The 26,655-nt window shown below is 44.9% G+C and overlaps 1 protein-coding gene across 2 annotated transcripts in view; it reads left to right on the top strand.

Annotated features, from left to right (window-relative positions):
- Positions 1 to 4,341: 4,341 nt before the first annotated feature.
- Positions 4,342 to 26,655, top strand: part of ABRAXAS2 (abraxas 2, BRISC complex subunit) — a 40,447-nt gene continuing 18,133 nt past the window's right edge. The window contains exons 1-6 of one of the 2 annotated variants that reach the window (XM_027855913.1): positions 4,365 to 4,443; positions 8,291 to 8,381; positions 15,137 to 15,173; positions 15,789 to 15,912; positions 18,128 to 18,194; positions 25,468 to 25,658. In XM_027855913.1, coding sequence (XP_027711714.1) covers positions 15,149 to 15,173; positions 15,789 to 15,912; positions 18,128 to 18,194; positions 25,468 to 25,658 — 407 coding nt within the window. In that variant the 5' untranslated portion in view covers positions 4,365 to 4,443; positions 8,291 to 8,381; positions 15,137 to 15,148. Of the gene's footprint in view, positions 4,444 to 8,290; positions 8,382 to 15,136; positions 15,174 to 15,788; positions 15,913 to 18,127; positions 18,195 to 25,467; positions 25,659 to 26,655 lie in introns of both variants that reach the window. The other variant, XM_027855912.1, reaches the window with a different exon arrangement.

The raw sequence follows: 26,655 nt of genomic DNA, 5'->3' as shown, positions 1-26,655 counted from the left end.
TGATGGCCTGAATTGAGGGAGCTTGTGTGAGGGGAGAGGAGTCAGATGTGAGAGAAAAGATAAAAGGATCCTCGGTTCTCACGTAAGCACTTTGAACGTAAAATGGGCTGTATTTTGTGGTTGTTGTTCAATTGTTTCAGTAGCATCCGACCCTCCATGACCCCATTTGGGCTTTTCTTGGTAAAGACATTGGAGTGGTTGGCTATTTCCTTCTCCAGGTCATTTTACTGATGAGGAAACTGAGGCAAACAGGGTGAAGTGACTTGCCCTGCTAGGAAGAGTCTGAAGCTGGATTTGAACTCAGGTCTTCCTGACTTCAGGCCTGGCACTCTATCCGCTGTGCCACCTAGTTGCCTGGGCTGTGTTTAATACCCCCCAAAATGTGAAAACCAAAAGGGACTTACAATCTAGGCCAGGAAAAGTTTAGTAGTTTTTCTTCCCTCTCTGTTGATGCTAAGTTGCCCTCCAGACTTATCTAGAATTAAAGATCCCCTCCAAGGGGAGGCTCATGAGTCACGGGTCATCCTCTTTCTCCCTGGACCCACACCATCTGTATCCCTCACAGTCCTAGTGGCACTGTCCTTGGGCACAAGCTATGGTAGCCTTCAAAGGGCTTAGAATCACGGGAGCACCAGGGAAAAGGTCACATTTATAGCAGCAGGGGAAGCCCCAGTGAAGATGCCCACCATGAGGGCAAACATCCATGGGCTTCAATGGACCAATTAGGACAGTGCCTTCTCATTCAGATCGCCCTTAAGTGGGCAACCCAGAGAATCAGCAGGTCTCAGGTCCTCATGTTAGACGAGGCTCACCAGGCAGAGAGCTGAGGTTGTTCTAGGGAGTGGTTGCCTTCTCTTGGGAACTTCATGTCATGGTTCCTTGGAGTAGCTGCATGTAACCAGAAGGTGTCACTGTACAACAAAGCTGGTTGGAAATTTTTTTTAACTCCCTCCTCCCTTAGGAATTTGGAAAGGAGCTAAATCCTCCTAGAGTCCACATTCCTGACCCCCACCTCCACCACCACCACCACCATTGGGCAGCCCAAGGGGCATGCCCTTCCCTTGGCCTACACCTCCACCCCAACTCCTCCTCCTTGTTCTGAGCCTGGAGAATTGCCATTTGAAACTGGATCCGTAAATGACTCCTTTTCTTAGCCTAAGAGAAATATAGCCCTGGTCCATGTGGTGCCCTTCCTTTGCTCTTTTAGGGAGCTTAGAAATAAAATTAATTCACTTTAAAGATCACCTTAAAGTTCTCTCATGCGTATATAGCTCTTGAACCCCCAGGTCAGGATCAAATTCTGACCATCACTCAACAAGTCAATCACTAAACATTTATTAAGTACCTACTTACTATGTGCTAGGCACTGTGCTAAGCACTGGAGATACAAAGAAACGCCAAAACCATCCCCAAATTCATAGAACTCACATCCTAATGGGGAAGTCAACATGAAAACACTTGGGTATAAACAAGACCTATACAGAGTAAATCGCAGGTCATTTCAGAAGGACCCTTAAGGGGGAACAAGTAAAGTTTCCTATGGAAGGTAAGATTTTAGCTGAAGAAAGACAAGGAAAAGACAAGGAAGCCAGGAGGCAGACACATCTCTCCATCAGGATAAAGTTCTGATCCTCTGACCCATTTCCTTTAGATCTATGTAACCTTTGCTGTTGAGCTGTTTCAGTCCTGACCCATTTGGGATTTTCTTGGCAAAGATACATTTCCTTCTCCAGCTCATTTTTTTTTTTTTTTTTTGGTGAGGCAATTGAGGTTAAGTGACTTGCCCAGAGTCACACAGCTAGTAGGTGTGTCTGAGGTCGGATTTGAACTCAGATCATCCTGACTGCAGGGCCATTGCTCTAACCACTGTGTCACCTAGCTGCCCATTTTTACAGATAAGGAAACTGAGGTAAACTGGGTGAAGTGACTGAGTCTGAGGCTGGATTTGAAGTCACAAAGAGGAGTCTTGGCTTCAGGCCCAGAGTTCTATTCACTTCGATACCTAGCTGTCTGATTCTATGCAGCCTCGCTGGTTGCTAATGTCTCCTAACATAGAATGAATACACAGACATTCATAATTGGCCACAGATTTGATGTGAAGCAAAATAAGAATACAGAAACAACTTAAAGGCACAGTAAGAAAAGCCAGAAAGGGTGCCTCCTGTCAGCAAAGTGGGCCCGAGAAGCTCAAAGTGGAGAAAGGAAAGCTTTCCCAAAGCCCTGCAGGGACCAGCATTCTGGGGCTGTCACTGCTGACCCTCTTTCTTCACTCCATCTCTCACAAGTGGCCTTCCTCTGACTAGTTCTGTCTGTGACGGTGCAGACTCGCTCAAAATCTCCCTCCAAACCGTTTCCACAACAGTAAATCTGCCCCCCCCGACCAAAGATGGCCACTATGCCCATCTTTGTCTGAGACTACCAATGAATGAATGTGCTGAATAATCAAGTGTTTATTAAACTCTTAGTATTATGTGCCAGGCACTGTGCTAAGCACTGGGGATACAAATATAAGCAAACAAGACGCTTGCCTTCAAGGAGCTTCCATTCTAATGGGGGAAGATAATAAATCAAGGGGAGCTAGAAAGTGTGAGGGGGATATAGTATAGGAGGGTCAGCATATGCCCAGTAGGTTGGGAGTGAACTGAGTAGGGTGGCAGGTGTAGAAGCAGCATGGTCTAGAAATCATAATATAATGATAACACTCAGCACTTAAAAGTTTGTAAAGCAATTTACAAATACTATCTTATTCAATCTTCACAAGAACCCTAGGAAGTAAGTCCCTGTTATTATCTCCATTTTACAATTGAAGCAGAGAGACATTAAGTGAATGGCCCAGGGTCACATAGCTAGTAAGTGTTTGGGGCTGAATTTAAACTCAGTTCGTCCTGACTGTAGTCAGGAAGTGTTCTAACGACTGTGCCGCGGATGACCTGGGAGGGAGATCTACGCCTGTTCCTGGGCAAAATGAGATAAAAGCCCACCTAACAGGGCCCAGGGACTAGTATGGTTCTAGTGGGAGGGTGGATGGCCAGAGTGGAGGGAAGTCCCAAGGAGGGCTCAGACCTTCCTTGAGCGCTGGGTAGACAATTCCTAAGTGGCCCAGAACCTCCATTCTAGGAAGTGTCAAGGCAGCAGTGTGTCCTTCACTCGTCCCCTGGCCCTGCTCTGGGCTCTAGATCTTTCCATCTCGTTCTTGTGGCCTTCTCACCCTGGAAAATCCCTCCATTCCTGCTTTCCAATTGGTGACTTCCTCCTGGGACTTCCATTTTGAAGAGGTGCCCAAGCTCCCAACTCAGTTCTTGAATCTCCAGCATTGTCCCCGAGAGCATATCTTCTCCTTTTGCTTTGTGTTTCCCTTAGGATGTAAACCCGAGGGCAGGAACTGTCTCTTTCTGCTTGTATTTGTATTCCCACCCCTAAGCCTAGGGCCTGGCACCTAGTAAGTGCTTAATAAATGCTGGTGAAGTGACTGACATGCTCCGGGAATGCCTTTACACTCACAAGTGCAGTCTTCTCCAACAAGGACGCGATAGAGGCTTAGTACAGCCCTTCACCTAACTGGGTCTCTCTGTTCCAGTTCTCAGTTTTTCTGGTGGGGTTTGCCCTCCTCTTCGGGAGTTGTCCTGGCTGGGCAGGGGCCCGGTTTCCCCTGTGGGGCATCTTGGGGAGGGAATGGGGGTGGAGGGGAGAGAGGGCCTGGCTGGGCAGGGGCTGGTCTCCGCTTTGGATGCCGTCCCAGCTGGCCAGGGGGCCGGTCAGGGGGCTTGTTTCCCTCGCGGGAGCAATCCTGGCCAGGCAGAAAGCTGGTCAGGGGGCTTGTTTCCCCTTCGGGGGCATCCTGACTGGGGGGGATGATCTCCCCTTCCGGGGAGTCTTGGCTGGGGTGGGGCTGGCTGGGCAGGGGGCCGGTCTCCCCCTCGGGGGCCGTCCTGGCTCGGCAGCGGAGGCTTCTTCCTGGGAGGTGGCAGGACGGCTCTTCGAGTGCGGTCTCGGGTCAGCGTGCAGGAGGACCCATCAACACGCCGTTATCCCTCCTACATTACCCCCTGGAGCTACACCCGAGCAACACACAACAGGCTCTTCCCCGTGACAGCCTTAGGACCTGGGGCTGAATCAGAACCACAAGCCTGGAGAGAGCGCGGGGCCGCGCGGACACCTCTGAACGTGGGGTCAGTGCACCTGGCTTACCTAACCTTTCTGAGTCTCTGTTTCTTTATCCTTAGAGCTCCAGTCCTGGCCTAGACCCCTCTGCAGACTACATTCCCCAGGATGCCGCGCGCGCCGCCGGCGGAAGAGGCGTGTGCGCGTGCGCCGCGCCCCCGCCCCCGCCGGCGCGGTGCATCGTGGGAGAGTTGGCGATCTCCATCATGGCGGCTTCCATTTCGGGCTACACCTTCAGTGCGGTGTGTTACCACAGCGCCAACAGCGACGCGGACCACGTAGGTGCCCGCCGGGGCCGGGGAAGCGGGGAGGGGCCCCGCGCGGGTCCGAGGGAGCGCCCCCCAGGCCGGCCCGGCCTCGCCCCGCCCCCCCCGGGGCCCGCCCAGGCCCGGCCCTGCCCGAGGCGGCGGCCGCTGTGGTGGCGGGGAGTCCGCCCCGCCCGGGCCGGGGGCGGGCGCGGGTCCGGGGTTGCGTGGGGTGCGTGGGGAGCCGAGTGTCTGCGGGCGGGGGCGAGTGTGTGTGTGTGTGTGTGTGTGTGTCCCCGTCCGTCCACACCTGCGAGTCTGTGCTCGGGTGCGTCTGTGTGCGTGTGTCCACACCGGTGTGAGTGTGCCCACGCCCGCGTGTCTGTGCCCGGGTGCGTGTCTACAGTCGCGAGCGGATGCCCGGGTGCATGTGTCTGTGTGTGCCCACGCCCCTGGGTGTGTGCTCGGGTGTACGTCCACACCCGCCAGTGTGTGCCCGGGTGTGTGGCCACAGGTTCGCTGGGGACTCCTCGCGTGGGTGCCCGTGGGCCTAAGCCCGAGGAATGTCTGCGGGAGGCCGGCTCTCGCTGCCCCAGACGGGGAAGGGGTGAAAGCTGGGCTGTGGGGGAGCGATCCCCTCCACAAACGACCCCCCCGGCCTGATCCTGGGAGGAGGGGGAGGGTCTGCGGGACTGGGGGCGCCCCGTGGGCTTTGCCACTGGAGTCTGGGCAACAGGTGCTCAGGGTGTGAAGGAGGGGAGCCTGCTGCCGTCCCGGCTCTGGGGTCCCTTCCCTTCTGCAGGCACCCAGTAGGCGCCTCGTGAATGCTTCCTCCCAATGTTATGGGGGTGAAGGCTACTGAAAATGACGGCAGCCTAATTGGTTTAGCCAGTGGGCGAAAGAGGTCGTTAATTGAGACCTGTTAGTCTTAAAAAATTATGGGTGCAATCTTGGCCGTATTGGGTGCTGTGCACAGGCAGGAGGAGGTGTCCCTTTGGAGAACTGAAGAAAAGCTTCCCCCCTCCCCCCAAAAAAATGGGACCCTAAGCATGTGGGGTGGTGTTCCTAGAGGGAAGCGTCACGGAACCTTGATAGGTGCTGAGAAGTAACTTGGGATAAGATAGGGAGGCAGGAGGAAGGAGAGGCCGTACTTGGAGGGGGAAACACCAGACTCTCATAGATAGTAGGTGCAGCCTTGTGGAGCTGAACTGGCAATAGTGTGATCTTCCTCAGAGGGCTCGGAAATAAAACGGGTCTTAAAGCATTGACCTGAAGCACTTCCTGGAAGCTCACGGGTTATTGTGGGGAACATGTTTTGTAACCGCCTGAGTTGTTGTTAGTCACAGAATCAAAAATGGGAGAGCCCAGAAAGGACCTTGGAGGCCCTCTCATGGGACAGCCCCTTTCTGAGCTTGTTTCCTCATTTGTGAAGTAAGAGTTGGTCCGCCTGTGGAGGTCTTCCTGGCCTTAGATCCCATAAGCAGCTGGTGGCAGTGAAATCGGGAAGTGGGGGGGGGGGCCTGAACCAGCCAGCAAGAGATAGAGTCAGAGACTAATAAAGTTTTAGAGCCAGAGAGACTTAGAAGTCATTTTATTCAACCTCCTCAGTTTACAAGCAGTCATAGCCTCTGGGGAGTGGATGAAAATCTTTCTTAGAGGAAGTTTTGGCTTTAGTACGTAGAACTTTTCCTGAATTGAGTCCATAAATCATTTACAATATAAAAAACAACTGGTGCGTACTTTAAAATAAGTATTTACATTGTATTTCATTGTAAAAGAAGTATTTTGTTGTATCAGTATATCAAAGCAAAAAGAGCACTTCAAATAGAGTTTTTGGTAGATGTCTGGCACTGATGGGAAATTGGTGTAATTGGTGAGCTGAAATAGTGAAATACTGTTCTTTTCGCATGATGAGGGTAATGATTATGGTAAATGACAAAGTCATTAGCTCTATGGTTCCAAAGTCAGGTAACTTGAGGTGAGTCATTTAACCTTTTCAAAGTTCCATTTTCCTCATCTGTAAAGTGGAGATGGTGTTTTCATTCCCTGCCTAGATCCTAGTATGTTAGTGTTGGAAGGGAGCTGAGAGGCCACCCGCTCCTACTCTGGCGTCTTCATTTTCCAAAGGAGGAGGATGAGGCCCAGATAGAAATATGTTGGCCTGGGTCACCAGACCAGTGAGACTCAGAACGGGAATTCCAACTTGAGTCCTTAGCAGTTGTGATTTCTCCTGCACCCACACAGGGTGCTTGGGAGAAAAGAGCTCTACAAATGTGCCCTTAATAGAATGCTTTGGACTCTCCTCTTCAGCTGTTAGGCACCATCATCAGGAACCATTTACACTAGGGGAGTTGTTTCTAATTTTCTTGAATATCTGTGAAAGCTTAAATAGGGTGAGAGATTGTGGTTAGGTCTTGTATTTCTGCAGTGAGCACTTAGTGGTTGCACAGCTATTGGACAGAATTGACTTCCAAGGGGAAAGTGAATGGTTTAAGCTACACTGAGAACAAGGAGCTGTAGGTAAAAACCTAAGCTCACTTGAGAGCTGCTGTTGATCAGCTGTCTTCTGTCTTACATTGTTCTTCATAGTTAGGGTTGGTTAAGTGGGGAGTTTAGAATGGTTAGAATAATTAAAAGATTTAAACTTTTTCTGATTGGACAACTTGAACTTTGAATCAACATTATTTGCTCTTAGACTGCAAACAATTAGAGACAATACTCAGTATTCTGAACTGATGGTGAATGGCAGTGGCTTAGAAATCCAAACAAGAAAATAATTGAAATTCCTTCTGTGTTAGTGTTTGGAAGGTGTTTTGAATGTAATGGCGGTTTATAGTACTAAAATTCACCCTACTCCAGATCAGATCATGAAACTGTACTGTAAAAATCTGTTCATTTGAGCTCCCTGGTTCCCTGCTTCCTTTTGGGAATGGAGTTCATGCTAGGAAACCTAAGGTCCTGCAAAGGACCAGGTGGACCCTCTGGACATCTTGCTGGCTAATTTTTTTTCTGCAGGGAAGTTATTTTGGTGTTTATAGACTCTTCTAACTTTTGTGAGGCCAGAGCAAAGTACTTAAACCGGGGATGACTTACTAAGTGTTCCAGAGTTTTGTAGAGTAGTAATGCTCTCTCACCAAATGTATAAAAAAAGTATTCCAAATGTATAAAAAAAGTATTCTGGTTTTATGAAAGTCAGAACTCCTGTACAAGCCATTTGAAGTTGATTTGCTGAGGTCTTGATTTTCTAAGCCAAGTCAGAAGAGGAAATAGCATTTTTAGAACTTTGAAAGCCAGGGTGGTATGATGGAAAAGGGCCAGATTTGGAGTCATACAACTTGAGTTTGAATTCTGACCCAGCTCCCTGGGTTGCCTTGGGCAGCTTGTGCTCTCTGAGCTTCATTTTCCTCCTCTGTCCATGGAGGGGTTTGGCTAGAGATCTCTAAGATCTCTTTTCTGATCTAAATCCTACGATTCTTCGTAATTTTTATCTTTTGTTGTGCCTTCCTCATTGGCAGTGATTTTGTAATTATGATTTATAAGTGGTAGCTGTTATGGCCAGAAAGAGGATTGTTGCTTTCTGCAAGTATGTGTAGATAATGTAATTTTATTCTTGTCCTTTATCAAGTAGTTTTCATTTTAATTGAATATTTCCTTTTAAAAATTTCCTAATGTGGTATCACTGCTTTCAACCATCCACTTACACTGTAGGCTGACCCTCAGGCTACCTTGGTCAGTTTTTCAGAGACTGTTTATAATGGACTTGCTTTGATTATTATGTTTAACAAATTAAGATTCACTGTACAATGACAGTGGATTAAGTTACAATGTAAGTTTCATTCTTATTTTGAATCTAGAGCGAGTTGTTTTTTTTAATCACTTTTTAGGAAGGATTTTTGCTAGGAGAGGTAAGACAAGAGGAGACATTTAGCATCAGCGATTCACAAATCAGCAACACTGAATTTCTGCAAGTAATAGGTAAGTAAATTTAACTTTTACTTTATGGTTGTTTTTGCACGTCAAATCTTTGGCTTATTTCTTATCTACCATCATATTATTTTGAAGAAAAGCTCCATGAAAATGAGCTTTGGATGTTTCCTGTTTCCCCCTGTGCCCTTCATGATTTATGCCTTAAGATTTCTGGGGACTGAAAAGTGCGCCTGCCAACCCAGTGACCTGATGCGTGGGACTGATAGAGTAAAGTTAGAGCCTGTGGTTCTGGTCCAGATCCTGAAACAAGTGCAGCCCACACAGGGCACAGTTTGCCTCTCTAGACCTCTCTAACGTGAGGGCTGCTGAAGGGACCTGTGAAGGTGGTCAGATCTTGTCCCTTGTGTCACTTGGTGTTGGGCTTGGGCAGTCTGGACAGCCCTGGTTAGCTCTGCATTTCTGATAGTCTGAGTTATACACAAATCGTACATTTGTGCCATATGTGCATGTATGTGCATGCGCACACGCACACACACACACACACACACACACACACACCCCAGATGTTTTTAAACGGCATCTATGTTTGCATTTGTGGTGAGGAAGAGGGAGCATGGAGATCAGGGGTTCTGGACTTGGTCACTCATTGTCTGACCTCTTCCAAGGCACTCCCCAATCTGGGCCCCTACGGGTGGAGTTTGGAATAAGTGACGGCTAAGGTCGCCTTCAGTTCTGCTAGACTAATTTAAGTTTTACATTTAATTATAATGATAATAGCTAGCATCCTTATAGTGCTTTAAGGTTTGCAGGCACTTTACAAATATTATCTCGTTTGATCCTCATGATAACCTTGGGAGGTAGGTGCTTTTATTGTTCCCATTTTTACAGATGAGGAAACTGAGGCATAGAGAGGTTAAGTGACTTGCACAAGGTCATTCAGCTAGTAAGGCTGGATTTGTACTCAGGCCTTCCTGCCTTCAGGTCCAGCACTCTGTGTATCTGTGTCACCTCACTGCCTTTAATTAATGATATCAATACTAGGACTGTTTATTATTTGTATATGTGGCTTAGCAAGTATTACAAGAGGAAAGGTGACTTTGTGGCTGGAGCCAGAAAGCTCTGTGTCCACACCCTGCCTCTGGCCCATCCTGGCTCTGTGATCCTGGCCAGGGCTTTTAGCTTCTCAGGGCCCTGGGCAGCTTTTCCATTTGCATATCTGCTTTGGGAAAGGGAATGCACCATGCCCATGATGCCACTGGTCTAAATGAGATGTTATAGGTTATACCTATTTCTGAGCAATCTCCTCTGTGGGTTGCTATGGTGTAATAGACAGCATTGGATTGGGAGACAGAAAACCCTCGCTTGAGTCCCCACTGTGGCACGACATCAGGGTGCCAGCCATGCCCCTCCTTCCCTGGGCATGGGACCCCCTGGCAATGTGAGGGCTTTGGCCAGAGAGTTTCTAAGGTGTATTCTGGCTCAGTCAGTCCATGAAGCTAAGAACTATAAGGTCAGGTACTCAGCAAAGGGCTCACAGCTGACAGGCCCCATTCTTAGGCTTTTTGGTTTCTGAATTTTAATTTTTTTATTCTTAACTTATCAGACACCACCACCCCCACCCCCCCAGGCAAGCTACAGGCATTTCGATGTGCAAAGTCAAACACAAAAAGAGAATCATCTATGTTCTGGTCTCTACTATTTGTTTTTAAAGCATGTAAGAAGTTCTCCAGGTCCCTTTCACACACCTCCTGCTTGCTTGTGCTTTCTTCTGAGTGTCCTCTGTGCACTTTAAGATATTTCAGAGACCCGTCTCCTTTTTCTTTTGGGCATAGTCTGTGAGAGGCCCTGGTCTTCCCCACCTCCCTCTGCATTAAAACAACAGAAAGTCATCCTTTGTAACAACTGTGTGTGATCAAGCAAAGCAAGGCCAGCCCAGTCAGTGCTCATTCCCAGGACATCTGTGTCCTCCCGCCCCTTCTTGAGAGGAAGCAGGTAACATGCTTCACTTCAGGTCTTCTGGAGACGTGCTTAGTCATTGGGGGACCTTGCTGTGATCAGGGTCTCTAAGTCTTTCAGGGTTGTCTTCCTCTGCAATGTTGTTATCCTTATATAAATTATTCTTCTGGTTCTGCTCCTTTCCCTCTGCACCAATTCATACTGCCCAAGGTTCTTTGACATTGTCTCTTTGGTCATTTGGTACAGCCCCTCATCCGTTCATGTTCTGTTACTAGTTTACTTAGTTTATTTGCTGAAAGTCTTTTCGTGGCAATTTAGCAATCAGTCTTAGGTCCAACCCTGAAGATTTTATACACATACCTGCATGTGTGCTCTCTCTAAATCAATCTCTCTCTCTCTCTCTCTCTCTCTCTCTCTCTCTCTCTCTCTCTCTTCCTCTCTCTTCCTCTCTCTCTCTCTCTCTCTGTCTCTCTTCCCTGTCACTCTGTCTCTCGTACACCCTGTTCCGTATGTAAGATGCATACACATATCTACATGTGTAGACACACACACACATACACACGCAGCCACTTCTGCTTCTCCAAGTGTTCAGGCATCTCGGGATTTAATTCTAGTCCCAGGTTTCAGCAACAAACAGTATGATCCCTTAGACCTTGGAAGAAAAGAAACAGACTGTCAGAGGTGCTGTGAACTCCATCAGATCATTAATTTTCAGCCTCATCCTCTCAGAAAATACCGAGAACCGTGAGAACCTGTGGGGAGAGGTGAGGGCTCATGAGAGGCTTGGAAATGGATCAGCTCCAGCCTTAGGAGAGAGTGTAGGAAAACCTTGAATCAACCAGAATATTAACTTTTAAATAAAGACTTTCATTATGACTGTGTTCAAATTATCTAGCTCCTGCACCTCTAGGAACAACCTTCTGTACACTATGCTCAGGGAGAATCCCAGATGCAGTTGAGCGGGAGGCCACCACTGATGTAGCCTTGGTCTAGTCAGTTTATCTCTCTTGCCCTCAGTTTCCTCATCTGTACTTAGAGAGACTTGGCCTCGGGCACCAAGATTCCCTCTAGTTCTAAGGCTGAGATCCTTGTCTTTGGGAGCAGCATTGTGTGGGTCGTGTCAAGTGACGGGACTTCAGGTAACCTCTGGAGCAAGAGTTTGACTGCATGGGAAAAACCAAATGGATGAGACCAGCAGAGAAAGCTTGTCCCTCAGTGTGTATCTTTTGGGCTGCTGCTGCTGCAAATGGATGATGAATTGAGCCCATAACTGAAAAAGGGAAAGAAGCTGTGTTGTCTTGGAGAAATGGCAGTATTTTGTTAATGATCCTAAGCTCTTCCTGAAACAAAGGCTCCTCTTCTTAAGGCCGATAATCTTCTAGTGATATAGGACTCTGAGTCATGAAAAGTCTTAGTGTCTAAAGAATTGAAATTTAGGCTCATTCAAAGGGCCGTGGGGAGACCTATGGCCAGTGGGAGCAGACTGGATCCCATTACAAACCAGGAGTGGCATAGGAGAAGCAGATCCTCAAAGAAATTGCATGGCCTCAAAAAAAAAAAAGACAGCTGGTCACAGAGAGAGAGAATAAGGGATAATGAAGTGGTGGCCAGCCCACATATTCCATTAGCACTTACTCAATGTCAGGAGACCTAGGAAGGCCTCCAGCTCTTTGGAGGGGCCCTCCCTACCCATTACTCCCCTTGGCAGATTTGAGGAAGGTCATGGACAAGGGTCCACAGGATGGCCAGGAGGGGAAGATTCTGATCCATAATATTGAAGGAAATACCTACAGTGATGGGAGGGTGGTGCTGTTGTTATCCTCATTTTACAGATGGAGAAACTGAGGCTGAGATAGGTTAAGTAACTTGTCACACAGCTAGGAAGTATCTGAGGCAGGATTTGAACTCAGGTTCTCCTAGCTCCCAGCCCAGTGGTCTCTTGACTGTGCCACTTACTTATTCTGTGTCTCTTTGATAGAGGCTGAGGAACAAGAAAGCTTTTATTTTGTAGGTTATGAGGATAGGTTTTAAATAAATCAACGTTTATAATTTATTGATAACCAGAGAATGAGCCCATTTTGAGAATAGTTATGGGTGTGGGGTTTCCCGAGGTTCTTAGTCTTTCGTGTACAGTGGCAGTGCCCATATATGCGGCAACTGCCAAGTTCTGAGGGCCCTATGAAGAGGAATAGAGCAAGTCTGTTCTCAAGAAATGGAGCACCCAGGAGGAAACATGAGGCTTATTCACAAATGTAAGACAACGTAGAAGTAGAAAACACGGAAGAGAGGCACAGAGAGGGTGTTAGAAGAGTTCAAGAGAGGGAGGGAGTCTTTCCAGAAGTGGGGCTTTTTATTTGGGGTAGGGAGGTGATAGGGAATCAGGGCAGGCTGAAGGGAGGGGAGGATATTTCAGCTGGTGGAGCTGCAGAGGTGACCAGAGGCCGGGAGGTGCAGAGTGGGGTGTAGTTAGGAAATGGTGGGTGGTCCTTTTTGGGGAGTGTATTAGATAAGACTACAACATTGACTTAGAATCAGATGATGAAGGGCCATGGCTGCTGAGCAAAGTCGGGTAGGATTTTGGGAGAAAACAGTTTGAGAGAAGGATGAAACTAAAGTGAATAATAAATAGTGAAATGTTCACCAGATGGAGGTAACTGGAGAGGATTTGGGAAGGTGAGGTCTGTGTCCTAGCAAGCCGGCAGAATTGAAGGAATGGTTGTGGTCCCTCAAAAGCCGCCTCCTGAGCCTGTGAGGCCAGAGCAGATACGCAAGGTCTGAGGCCTAAAGGAGGCACCATAGAAGTTAGCACTCTGTCTCGCAGGGTGGTCACGTCATTGACTTTCCTTGACTCTCCCTGGAGCAGCGCCATCATACATGCAGCTTTGTCACGTCCGGGAACACTCCTCTGGGGTTAGTGGCCTGGTAGCTGGGCCTTCAGGGTCTAAAGGAGTGGGGTAGAGGAAGTCTCTGGGCAAGTGATCTGTAGATCTCTGGATTTCCGGCACATTTTTAACCCGTTTGTCAATCATAAAGGAACTAGTGGATCTAGTTTGTGACAGAAAGGCATTTCAAGTTCAGCATCAGCTTTGGGGCGGTTTTCCTGAAGCGCATCTCCTGTCCTTGAAGACAGAAGGCAAGTTTCCTAGGGTGCGCAACTGCAGGACTGCAGCACAAAATGGGCTCGTTGGCTTTATTTTTCAGGTGATTTTTGCACAGTTTAGGGCCACATGTTGCGTGCGAAGCTTGGGTTAGGAATGGGGTCTTGGGCTTGAAAAGAATTAGCTGTTTCTTCATTAATTTTCGCAGCTGCGATATTGCAGCCCTAGCCAAAGATGGCAAGAGCTGCTGTTTCTAGACTGACAACATTTTCACACAGTCTTCTTGGGCAGTGAAGCTCGAGTGGAACCCATCGTTCTTGAGACCCTAGATTTGATTCTGATTGAGCTAAAATTGCAGTCTTGAGCACAGAGGGTTTGGCTCTTTGGACGTAAGTGATGAGTCACTCCACTGTAGAATGTATGAGATGGAATCACGGTCAGGTTGGCCAGGATTTCTTTTGCAGAAACACAGTCCTTGAGCCTGTTGACGAGGTGGAAGTCTGTTCACTTTGGGCAATCAAATTACTTCCTTTGAAGTCAGTAAAGATCTGTCTAGTAAATCACTGTTTCCCTGGGGATCCAAGTTGTCTCTGAGATGGTTAATATCCCTCAAATAGGAGGAAGCTGTTTCGTCCTTCATAACATCAGGCCCACCGTTGGAGATTTCCTCACAGAGGCCTGTTTCCAAACTGAACATTTTCCCCATCATTTCTGTTTAGTCACAAATGGAAGAGGGGCAGCTAGGTGGTGCAGTGGATAGAGCACCAGCCCTGAAGTCAGGAGGACCTGAGTTCAAATCCGGCCTCAGACCAAACACTTCATACTTACTAGCTGTGTGACCCTGGGCAAGTCACTTAACCCCAATTGCCTAAAAAACAAACAAACCCAAAAAGCAAATGAAAGAGCAGTTGAGATACATTCTTGCTTCATCAAACTCTTGAACATTTCTGTCTGTTTACCGGCTGCAGCATTAGGAATGAGATCTGGTACAATACCTTCTAAATAGAGATGGAGAGAGTGAGGCCCCAAGAGGTTAGGTGATTTCTCCAAGGTAACCTTGGTGCAGGTGGTAGAACTGAACCCACCTGGGGGCGCCGTGAGTACAGCTCTGGGCCTGGAGGCCTCAGACACTTACTACATGGGGGACCCTGGGCAAGTCCTTTAACCCTGTTTGCCTCAATTTGCTCATCTGAAAAGGGGATCACAATAGCACCTACCTCTAGGGTTGTTGGGAGGATCAAATGAGATAATGTTCATAAAGCACTTAGAGCACGGTGTCTGGCACATAGTAGGTGCTTGTTCCTTTCCCCAAATGCCTTGCTCCTGTCACTGTCCTAGGACGTCTTTGCTCATGATTGAATGTAGGCACATAAATCCCTGGATGGCAGATGAAAGGCTATTGGCAGCGTGTACTCATCGAATGCAAAAAGGGGTGCTTTAATACCTTAGTTACTTTTGCAGTGAAAATATGTTCTCGAGTGCAGGCAGGTAGGAGGTAGCCCTGTCTTTGTGAATGACCGACATGGGCCTCGAGTGAACTTCGGGACCCTCCTTGTTGCCACTTCTCCCCTAAGGCAGCTCAGGACCCTCCTTCGCCTTGGCAGGCAGTCTTTGTTAGTACTTAGGAAACAGAAGAAGCTCCTTTGAGTTTCCTGAGACTTACATTTCAAAGGGGCGTGAGCTTCTCTCTAGCTGCCTTTTCATCTTTTGTGACTAACTGAAATGACTGTATCTTTTCTCTAATTCCAGAAATCCATAATCATGAACCTTGTCCAAAGCTGTTTAGGTAAGTTGTCTTTCTTCTCTTTATGACATAGCAGGTAGCTCACATTTATAACCTGTTTGATTAGAGCCTGGGTGAGTTGAGGCCCATCTATGATTATGGAGTTCTAGGAGTTAGAGATAGAAAGGTCCTTAGAAACCACCCTGTCCCAACCCCTCCTTTTACAGATGAGGAAAACAAGGCCCAGGCAGTGAGGTGGCCTGGCCGAGATCTCAGGGGACAAGCGCAGGCCTTCCAGCGGCCTACATTGTGTGGTCTGGAGGAACTGAGCCCTGCCTACCGTCAGTGGCATTCTAGATGACCCCCAAGCCCCTCTTAGGTCACCAGTTTTATAGGTGATGTTTCTTTGAGTTCCTATTCAGAGGGAAGGGCTGTTGGAGGTGGAAGGAGTCGTCTTCCAGTCAGGAGATGATTAATCTTCGGAAAAGGGGAAGAGCTTTTATTCTGCCAGCACTATTGAACCATAAAGGAGAAAAAAAAATCAGTTTAGTGCCACAGAGAAGTAAAAACTTTCTATAATTTTGTTTTTGTTAGAAATATGATTTTGTTTACCCACCTTTTTAAAATTAATATGAGGGAGCATAACCTTTTTTGTCTTATCTATTACATATATTTCAGTTCCATATTATGGTCAGCTAAAGGAGAGACAGATGGGGAAAGAGAAGGGAGGAGACCTAGAGACATTTGAAGGGAGAGAGAAGCCAGATGGAAGAGAATGTGAGAAACACCCAGAGGGAAGAGGGTGAGAGATGAAAAGGCCCCTGCCTTTTACCACGAAGGTGCCCCTCACCACCATGCCAGCCCCGCTTCTGCTCCAGGGCCTCTTCCCTGGCTTTCCCACCGGCCCCCTAACTGATAGCTATGTACCCTAGTGCCCCTCCAGAGCCCTTGCATCGCCTTAAGATCTCTAGTCCCTTGGCCATGACGATATCACCTCTAGCCTTGACCCAGTTCAGCCAAGCGCTTTTGACCAGCTCTCTCCCCACTCCCTCCTTAGGGGCCTGCATAGGCCACCAAGCTGGCCTTGACTTTGACCTTGACCTATGACTTCTAGCCCTGAGGTTTGACCTGATGACCAAGCTAACTTTGCACTCCCCAACTGCCCACACTATCAGTGTGGCTTCTTCCAGCCTCCTCACATGGTCAGGGGCCCGTGTCCCCTTTCATCCTCTGCTGGGGACTTGCCCCCCTTTGCGCAGCTAGGGACACCCTGCAGAATGTATGGGGACTTAACTTGGACCCAGAGGTTTTACTTAGCCCTTTGGCAGCAAGTTCTTTACCCCTCATCCTAAGATCACAGAAATCTAGAGCTGAAGAGACCCTAGAAATTGTTTAGTTGAATGAATGGGCTTCTTGTTTTGTAGATGAGGAAACTGAGGCCCAGGAAGGGAAGTGACTGGTCTGAGGTCATACAGGTACCAAGCAGGAGAGGAGAGCTCCCTTTAGGATATTCCAGAAGTTAAGGATTCCTTCTTGGCCAAGTGGCCTTTGCCTGCTGTTCCTGGGACACGAGGCTCTCGGGACACTTCTCTTCCAGTGTCCATGGTGTTTCTTCTTGCTCCTCCTGGGAGCTTCCCTATGGGGTGGGTACGGGTGGCTCCTGACCCAGCAGGTTCTGTGTGGAGCTGCCTGTTGCCCTTGTACCAGCTGGACCCTCCTCTGGAGGAGCCCCTGAAAGCTGGTAGGATGCCTCTCCTGGAGGAGCACAGGTCTCACGCTGCTTCGGGAGGCCCCGCCAGGAAGGGCCCCCACTTTAACCTAAGCTGAGCTGAATAGCTGGGACACTGTTACACGCGCTGGGCTTTTGCTATTTAAAGCAAACAGCAGATACACAGTGATTTGTAACAGTCTATTTTGTAACGGAGCTTTTGTGTAATAGTGACAGATGAGTGAGATGTATCAATTTCCATCTAAGAGTTCTTTGAGATAAAACATATCCTCCATTATTAGGACATTTAAAATAATTTTTATCTAAGATAACACGTGGAGGGGAAACAGTTTTTCACTTCAAGGGTTGGGGTCATGGAGATAGCAAAATCTGCCTCTTGGAGTTCAGTGTAGCAGACCTTTACTGACCGTCTCCCATGGTTCAGTTCAGTTCAATAGGCATTCGTAAGGGCCGTCCCCAGACCTGGCCTGGCTGGCAGGAGACCACGCGTACACGGACAGAATACCTACAAGGAATGGGGAAGGGGAGGCTGACTTGTGATTGACCAGTAGGGGAGCTTCCTTCTGCCCAGGCTCCTCCATTTCCAGTAACAGAGTCAGACTGCAGTCAGCCTCTCTTGGTGTGGTGACAATGAGTGTGGACATGAAGGATTTTCTGTCGGTCGCTTTTAATGACTAAGGATTCACCCTCACTCCACTCTTCATCTCTTGTCCCTCAGGGTATCACCACCCCTAACACTGGGTGTGTGATAGGAGGACTCCCCAAATTGCCAGACAGGTGTGGATGCTTTGACCACATCTTTGGGTTAGAATAAAACAGAGCATTTACTCTGCCCTTGCAAGCAGATGTGCAACATTTACCGTTGTCTCATAAAATGACCTCAACATGAACCCTCTCCGGTGTGTCCCTCCGCTGTCCTTTTGACATTTTTTCTCTTTCACCCCATCCTAGCTTTAGTAGGTTTCAATTCAGCAGTCATTTATTAAACTCTTAACATGGGCTGGCAACGGGCTTCGTTTTTCAAAGGTGGAAAATGAAATTGTCCCTACCTTACTTCAAGTGTCACCAGCCAAAAAGAGTTCGAGGTGGGGAGGACTAGGCGGAAGCATGGATGGGGCTTCGGTGAGGTACCACTCCGGGGCTGAGACCTGGTTTGAATGTCATTGAAATTTGAAATGTAGCATTTGAATTGTTTCGTTCATGGCTGTTAGCTAATTGACAAGGGGTGTTCTTGTGAGAAGTCGTTTGTAAACTCTGTCTCACTTTTTCTTTTTTTCTTGAACTTAAGCTTTTATGATTATGCTGGGAAAGTTAATGAAGAGAGTTTGGACAGACTTCTTAAAGATCGAAGAAAGGTAAGTTTTATTCCTTGTGCTCTTGTTACCTCAGGGGATTGAATTAAACCTTGAGGCTCCTTTTAGCTCTAAAACTGTCCTCTTCTCATCATAGACATCTCGCTACAGCAAGAAAGGAGCTGAACAGTTCATTTGTTGTGTTTCTCTTAAGAGTTTCAAAAGGAAACTGTGTAATAGAGTTTAATGCTCAGCTAAAAGTTGGTCACAGCATCTTTTCTGTTGATGTCACTGTGAGTGAATGACAGTTATTCTTTTAATCCCAATAAAATTCAAAGCAAACTATCACTCTCTTACAGTAGTCTTGATCTAATAGTCTCATAAGCTCTTAAGCAAAAACTAACTTAAAATATTAAATATTAATTTTGAGGAAATTAATTGGTTGTAAAATGACCATTCCAAAGATTTTGAGAACGTAAGAAAGGAACATAAGATGGAATGCACACAGTGCCATGCCTGGAGGCAGGAAGGCTCATCTTTCTGAGTTCAAATATGGCCTCAGACACTTACTAGCTGTGTGACCCTGGGCAAGTCACTGGATCCTGTTTGCCTCAGTTTGATCGTCTATAAAATGTCTCATTTGAACCTCACAGCCACCCTAGGGGGAGGTGTTATCGTCCCCATTTTACTGATGAGAAAACCAGCAGGGAAAGGATAAGTGACTTGCCCAGGGCCACACTGCTAGCAGGTAGCTGAGGCAGGATTCCAGCTGAAGTCTGGTTTCCTCTCCAGTATGCCACCTATTTTCCACAATAGTTCCCTCATGGTCACTCAAGCAGGAGAGCTGGGATTTGAACCAATTCCAGTGTACTTTCTGCTCTGTCTTCCTTTACTTTTGCCTGTGTCTCCCAAGAGGATTACAGCTAAGTTTTTATGTATGTGATCAGAGACCAGCACTGTCTTTTGTATTGTGTGTCACTATGGGAGCACAGCAGTATTTTATTGGCTGGCCTAGAGTATTATGGGAAAGCATAAAAAAATAAAAAGAAAGGAAGAAATGGATGAGAGAGGGGAAGATCGGAAAGAAATGAAGGATACGGTGCTCTGCAAATTATTCTCAATAGTTGAGTATGAAAGCAGTCTCTTTATATGACATATGATAATAATACCTATGCAATGGAGGGCTAATCAGAGAAAGAAAATTGGAGATCAATTTCACTAACAATTATTCATGCAAAAAATTTTAAATCCTAACAAAAAGATTATACCAATATATCTACAAAATTATTCACTGTAACTAAGTTGGATTTATGTCAGGGATGGTTCAACATTAGGAAAACAATATAATCACCTTAAAACAAAAACCACCAGGATAATGTGTGAACAAATGCCTTTGACAAAATGTAACACTTATGCTAAAAATCTGTAAACATAGGAAGACCCTTTTTTAACATGAGAAAAAGTATACATCTATACTTTTATTTTTTTACTTTTTTACATCTATACTCTGTACTTGCATCACTTGTCATAAAGAAACACCAGAAACTTTTCCAGTAAATACAAGAGTAAAGCGATGTTAACATTTTTCTAGAAATGTTAGCAGTAAAAATGCGATGAGAAATCAAAGGCATAAACACCATCAAAGAAGAAGTGAAATTATTCCCTATTTGCAGATGGCATGATTGTTTGCTCAGAAGGTCCCACAACACCAGCATACTAATTGAGATAATTGGTAATTTCAGTTAAGAAGAAGAATACAAAATGAATCCATTAAAAAAAAATTTCTGTAGGGGTATAACAAAAACAAAGAGGAACTGACGAATAAACACCGTTCAAAATAACTTTGAAACAAATATTTGGGAGACGTTCTACTAAGACACTTAAGATTTGTATAAATATAATTACAAAACAATCTTTCTAAAATGAAGGAACATTTAAATAACTTAAGCCACTGCTTTTGGTTGAACTGCAACAATATAATAAGAATCACCACATGGCTAAGATTTGGAAATTGAAGGAATGCCCATCAGTTGGGGAACGGCTAAACAAGCTGTGGTATATGATTGTAGAATATTACTGTGCTATGAGAAATCACATGAACTGATGCATAGTGAAGTGAACAGAACCAGGAGAATGTCGTGGGTGGTAACAGCAACATTGTAACAATGATCAACTGTGAATGACTTAGCTCTTCTCAGCAAGACAGTGATCCAAGACAATCGCAAAGGACTAATGATGAAACATGCCACCCGCTGCCAGAGAACGCCCTGATATTGTTTGAATACAAACTGAAGCCTGAGATTTTTCACTTTCTTTCATTTTTTTTCTTTTATTTGAGTCGTCTTGTACAAAATGACTAACATGGAAATGTTGTATGTAATTGCACATGTATGACCTATATCTGATTGCTTACCATCTCAGGGAAGGGGGAGGGGAGGGATAGAATTTGGAACACAAAACTTTAAATAAAAATGTCAAAATAAATAAATAAATGGCTCACAAATCAAAAGACAGGGAGAGGTAATCCTACCTGAGCTAGCTATATGCAGTCTTTTCCTTACAGCCACCACCTAGAACAGCAATTTCCTCACATTCTTTTTGAGTTTTGCAGGCATGTGCTTTCCAAAATAAAGAAAGAATTTTTGCATTTATAGGAGACTTTATGATGTGTAGAATAAAACGGTGATCCTGAAAAAAAAAATCACCATACTGTCTAAAGTGACTTAAGATTTAGTACTATACTAATTAAGTTACCAAGAGGTTCCTTCATAGTTGGGGCTTGGGACCAGACATGTGATTGCAGTGTTATAAGGAATTCCCTGATGAGGAAGCTGCCATGGGGTGGTTTTTGTTTCTTGGTTTTGGTTTTGGTTTTGCAGCTGATAGTCTTCGTTGCCCAAAGCACAGAGAGGTCTAGTGTTTTCCCAGTATTACGCGGTCAGTACATGTCAGGCAGTCTTCTTGTTCGTGAGACTTGATTCTCTGTCACTGACCGTATCCATCCAGTTCTAACTTCTGTCCTAAGCCGTGGTCTCTCCTCATCACCTGTTTCTTGGTGTCTCAAACTGGATGTTCCAAAGGCATCTCAAATTTAACATGTTTGAAACAGAACTCATTATCTTTCCCCACAACCTTCCTCTCTCCTGCACTCGCCTCTTACTGCTGAAGGCTCCACTATCCTCCCAAGTTACCCGGGCTCAAAACTTTAGTATCACCCTCAGTCCCTCCCATATCGTTAGTGCATTGCCACGCCTTGTCTCTACTCTCACAACATCTTTCCTGTGTGTCCCTCTTGCCGCTCCCCTGCTACAGGCCCTTATCACCTCATTGCCAGACTCTTTTGTTTTCACCCTCAATTTTTTCAGTAGTCATGTTGTGAAAGAAGACACAGACCCAAAGAGGGGAAAAAACCCAGCCTGAAAAAAGTGCAGAAAATGAAAAGTAGAATGCTTTGATCTGCATTCAGACTCCTCCCGTTCTTTCTCTGGAGGTAGATATAGCATGTTTTCATCATGAGTCCTTTGAAATTGTCTTGGATCTTTGTATTGCTGAGAATAGCTAAGTCGTTCACAGTTATTCATCATACAGTGTTGCTGTTACTGTGTACAATGTTCTTCTGGTTCTGCTCACTTCACTTTGTATCAGTTCATGTAAGTCTTTCCAGATTTCTCTGAAGTCTGCCTGCTTGTCATTTCTTCAAGCGCAGTGCTATTCCATTACAATTGTATACCACAACTTATTCAGCCATTTACCAGTTGATGGGCATCACCTCAGTTTCCAATTCTTTGCCACTACAAAAAGAGCTACTATAAATATTTCTGTGCAAATAGGTACTTTTCCTTTTTTTTTTTTTTTTTTTTTTTGTTTTGGTACAGTTTTATAGCACTTTGGGCATAGTTCCAAATTGCTCTCCAGAAGGGTTAGATCAGTTCACAACTCCACCAGAAGTATGTTAGTGTTTCAATTTTTGCACATTCCCTCCAACATTTATTATTTTCTTTTTCTGTCATATTAGCCATTCTGATAGGTGTGAGGTTATCTCAGAGATATTTTAATTCACATTTCTCTAGTCATTAGTGGTTTTTTCATGACTATAGGTAGCTTTGATTTCTTCATCTGAAAACTGCCTTTCATATGACCATTTATCAATTGGGGAATGACTTGTATTCTTATAAATTTGACTCGGTTCTCTGTGTATTTGAGAAATAAGACCTTTATCAGAGACACTTGGCTGTAAAAATTGTTTTCCAGCTTTCTGCTTTCCTCCTAACCTTGATTACATTGGTTTTGTTTGTGTAAAACCTTTTAAATTTTTTTTTTTTTTTTTTGGCTAGGCAATGGGGTTAAGGTCCACGGTCACACAGCTAAAAACCTTTTAAATTTAATATAGTCCTAATTGTGTATTTTACATCCAGCAATGCTCCTTGGTTTATATATTGGACTTAGAGCAAAACATAATTGTTTTTGAAGGAACCATCATCAGAAAGTGTGTCAGTCATTCCAGGAGAATTGATTAAGTCCTACATGGCCAGTCACTGTACTTGGACCTGTGGAGAGATGCAGATAAAAAGGATGCACTCTTGACCTTAGGGGACTGATGCTCCATTGAGTGATACAGCCTCCTTCTAGAGAAGTACATACAAGCTGATTGGAGACCCTTTGTGGCGGAAGCTCTGCTTTGGGGTGGGAGTGGGGGGATCAGGAAGCATCTCATGAAGGAGCTGGCCTTTGAGCTAAGCTTTGAAGGAAGCTAAGGATTCAAAAAGGTGGCCATGAAGAGGAAGAGCATTCCAGGTGGGCCAAGGGAGAGTGGGGGTGGGGCCCCCAAATGAGGACAGTGGAAGGTGGATGCTCGGTAGAGGGAACAGCAGATGGGCTAGTTGGGCTGCAGTGTAGATGGCATGAGGGGGTGCAGCGTGTAAAAGCCTGGAAATGTAGACCATAGCTGGATTGTGAAGGACATTCAATGCTCCAGAGAGGAGTCTGCATTTTATTTTAGAGATAGCAGGTGATATGGTGAGACCCAGCTTCAGGAATATCAATTTGGCAGCTACGTGAGAGAGGGATTAGAGAGAGGAGAGACTGGCATGTCAGGGAGGTCAGTTGTTGTGCCGGTAGAGTCTGCCATTGATCATTTCATCATCGATCTTATGTAAGTATAGGCCCAACAGGGGGATTTCTGCATCCAGTGGTTCTAGAAACTGCTAAGTCACTTGTCTCCCATCATTCCAGTTTCCTGTCATCCTGGCAGCGTTGACTGTTTTTGGTTTTGGTTTTTGCCTTGGCCAGTTTCATGGGTGTGAAGGTTGATAGCTCAGAATTGTTTTAATTTGCATTTCTTTTAGTAATTTGGAGCCTTCTTTTTGCGTGTTTGAGAACAGATTGCACTTCTTTGAGAACTGTCTGTAGCCTGTGGCCCCTTATCTGTTGGGAAATGTCTTTTAGCCTTATTTGTGTAAATTTCCTATGTATTTTGGATGTCAGACTTTTATGTAAAGTTTTCTCTCTTTTTGCTAGCTTATCTTCTTGTTCTAGCTGTATTTTTTTTCTGTACAAAAATTTAAAAAAAATTATGCAGTGGAAATTGCTTTATCTTTTGAATTTTCCTCTTTCCTTTGTCATCTTATAAATTCTGCCTACTTGGTACCTTCTTCAGTTCTACTCTAATTGTTTAAAACTGCTTTGCCCTTGTATAACTTATCCAGATAGTTTGGAGCTTATTATGATATGGTATAAGATTCTGATAGCACCCTTTTCGCATGGCAAATTTCTGCCCCCACCCATGATAGTAGTACTAGTTGGATCTTTGAGAAAATAAATAGACAAAAAAGCCACTGTGAATTCAGTAACACATTGAAATGAATATTATAGTACAACAGCATCTACACATTTTGAAAAATAGTAATATAATTTCAGACATATTCAGGCTACAGATGGTGGACTTGCTTACTTATAGATTCCTGGATCCCTTAGTAGTCCTTCTGAGGTCCCCCAAGGTTGTGAAAAACTGCCCCGGGGCCACCTTTGTTCACAAACTGTCTGAGTCATTTTGTTGTTGCTGGCTTTGTAGGAAGTGTACGCTGCCTGCCTGAGATAGGTCACCAGGCTAGGAAGTTATCACGTGACTGTCATAAGAAGTGAGGTTTCCAGAAAAGCAAGGCATTAGGTTCTACATACTGTGTACAGGGAACATAAGTTAAAGTATATTTGTCATTTGGACCATCTGAAATTTTTTTGGTACTTTTTTAAAGTAAGTTAATTTGATGCTTTGACCTTCTTTAAGTAATCTGCTCGATGTTATTACCTTGTTCTAGTTCAAGTCAGCAAATTTTAGTCCCGAAAGAAAACGGGCAGAAAACAGGAAATCAGCATGTGTTTCGATTCCGTTTTCTTCCGTTTTCCTGTGTAGTTTTCTAAGGCTTGTATTTTCTTCCTGCTGCCTCATATTATAAAGAGCAAGGAAGACGAAAGATGAACAGTCATAAGGCTAGCTGTTGTAAGAGAAAATCTTTTAGGAGAACATTGGCAGTGTTTTGGCTGTTTCTTAATTGAATGATTTACAGACGTCACCCAATAATAATTCAGTGTTGAAGAAACAAAAATGATGTGGTTCCAGCATCAGTTGGTTTATGTTGCTGATATTAAATGTAGCCCATGCAATGTCATTAGTTTTAACCCAACCCTCCTTTAAAAAATTGTTAACATTAGATTTCTTATCCTCTATATGATTATATGAGTTTAACTGTTCATTTTAAGAGGAGGCTAAGAGTTTAAAACTACATTTAACTTTTTAAAATTTTGTTTTTGTATAAAAAAACATTTTCAAAAACATTCACCACCCAAAAACCAATGTCTGCCATACCTCTTAATTCAAATCGATCTAACTGAAGCTGCCTCCAGGAAGGTTTTCTTTTCTTTCTTTTTTTTTTAATTAATTAATTTTGAATTATCACCAATCACTTCCATAAGCTTTTGGGTTTTAAATTTTTCTCCCCCTCCCTCCTCACCTGCCTCCCCAAGACGGCGCACAATCTGATAAAGGCTATACACATACATTCCTATTAAACGTATTTTCACATTAGTGATGTTGTAAGTAAGAATTAAAACCAATAGGAGGAACCACCAGAGAGAGGAAACAAAACACAACAGAAGAAAAAAAATAGCAAATAGTACGCTTTGATCTGCATTCAAACTCCATAGTTCTTCGAGGAAGGTTTACTAAGTTTGCTAATTTATCTTGTTCGGTGACCTTGTAGTTAGAGATGACAGGTGCTCCGTCATCTTCTTTCTCTCTTTTCTTCATACTTTGTTTTCCTTTCGTGTGTTTCCGTTGCAGAACGTCATTGGGTGGTACCGATTTAGGAGGAACACTCAACAGCAGATGTCCTACAGGGAGCAGATACTCCATAAACAGCTGACACACATCCTGGGAGCACCTGACCTCGTCTTCCTTCTCGTCAGCTTCATCTCCACTGCAAATAATTCCACTCATGCTTTAGAATATGTACTTTTTAGACCAAACCGAAGGTAAAGAAGGAAGATTTTCCTCCCAGTTAGTTGTGTCTCGTGCTGACGTCCATTGTGAGAATATGTACTGTTGTGTATTTTAGAGCATAATTCAAGAGAGGCTTTGGTTATTTTAGAGACTCTGATATGTCAGTAGATTGATATTCATCCTCTGACAGTTATTACGATTTGGATGATAGAGATATAACCATGAGAAATGTTTTTTACTGTCAAGTTCAGATTTTGAAAAAAAAAATTTCTAAAACCAGGTAGAAATCAGGTCTTCTGTATTACCGTTAGTAAGGATACATCTTATTGCTGTGGTTGTCTCTTGTTATAATAGTCTGATTAACAATTGAAATGGTAGATTTAGGAAACAGTATTCTAAAGTGCATCCACCGACTGAATAACGAGGGTTTTACGTGATTAACTTGTGAAAGCAAAACTACGTTAACATTTTAGGGATCTCTGATTTCACTGGTATTGATACTTCCTCCTGGACAGAAATACCGTTTGTGTTAGTATTTTCTCCACCTCCCTGACGATTTTACGAGTTACTGTGGCCACCCTGTGGCCACTGTGGTAATGAGCCTGTCCCAATTTAACGAGGTTGGCTTTCGGATGACACGCAGTCAGTCCGTCACGGGAGCCATGTGCCCAGCTCTTCCAGCCTGGTGGAGGACCTAGGAGAGATTGGGCTCTGCTGGTGTAGCCTGGAGAATCTGGGATCACCTCCATTCCAGGCTCAGGGAGGGGGACTTGAGTCTTCTTTTTGCCCTCACTAAATATGATAGGGCAGGTTTGCAGAGAGGCAAAACAATCACAAAATTGCCATGTCCACAGGAAATCTACACGTAATAAAATAAATCTGCATTGTCTAGTGCAATGATGATGTTGAAATGAGATAATATATGTAAAGTGCTTGGTAAACTTTAATGTAGCCTACAAATAACAGTTGTTCTTATCAAATAAGTAAGTCTATCAGCTAGATGAAGCCTTCACTGAACATTGTGTGTTA

Source organism: Vombatus ursinus, unplaced genomic scaffold, assembly GCF_900497805.2.
Source record: "Vombatus ursinus unplaced genomic scaffold, bare-nosed wombat genome assembly UNPS02011353.1, whole genome shotgun sequence".
NCBI classification, from domain to species: Eukaryota; Metazoa; Chordata; class Mammalia; order Diprotodontia; family Vombatidae; genus Vombatus; species Vombatus ursinus.
The sequence above is the reverse complement of the archived record's forward strand: the minus strand, read 5'-3'. Positions and strand labels throughout refer to the sequence as shown.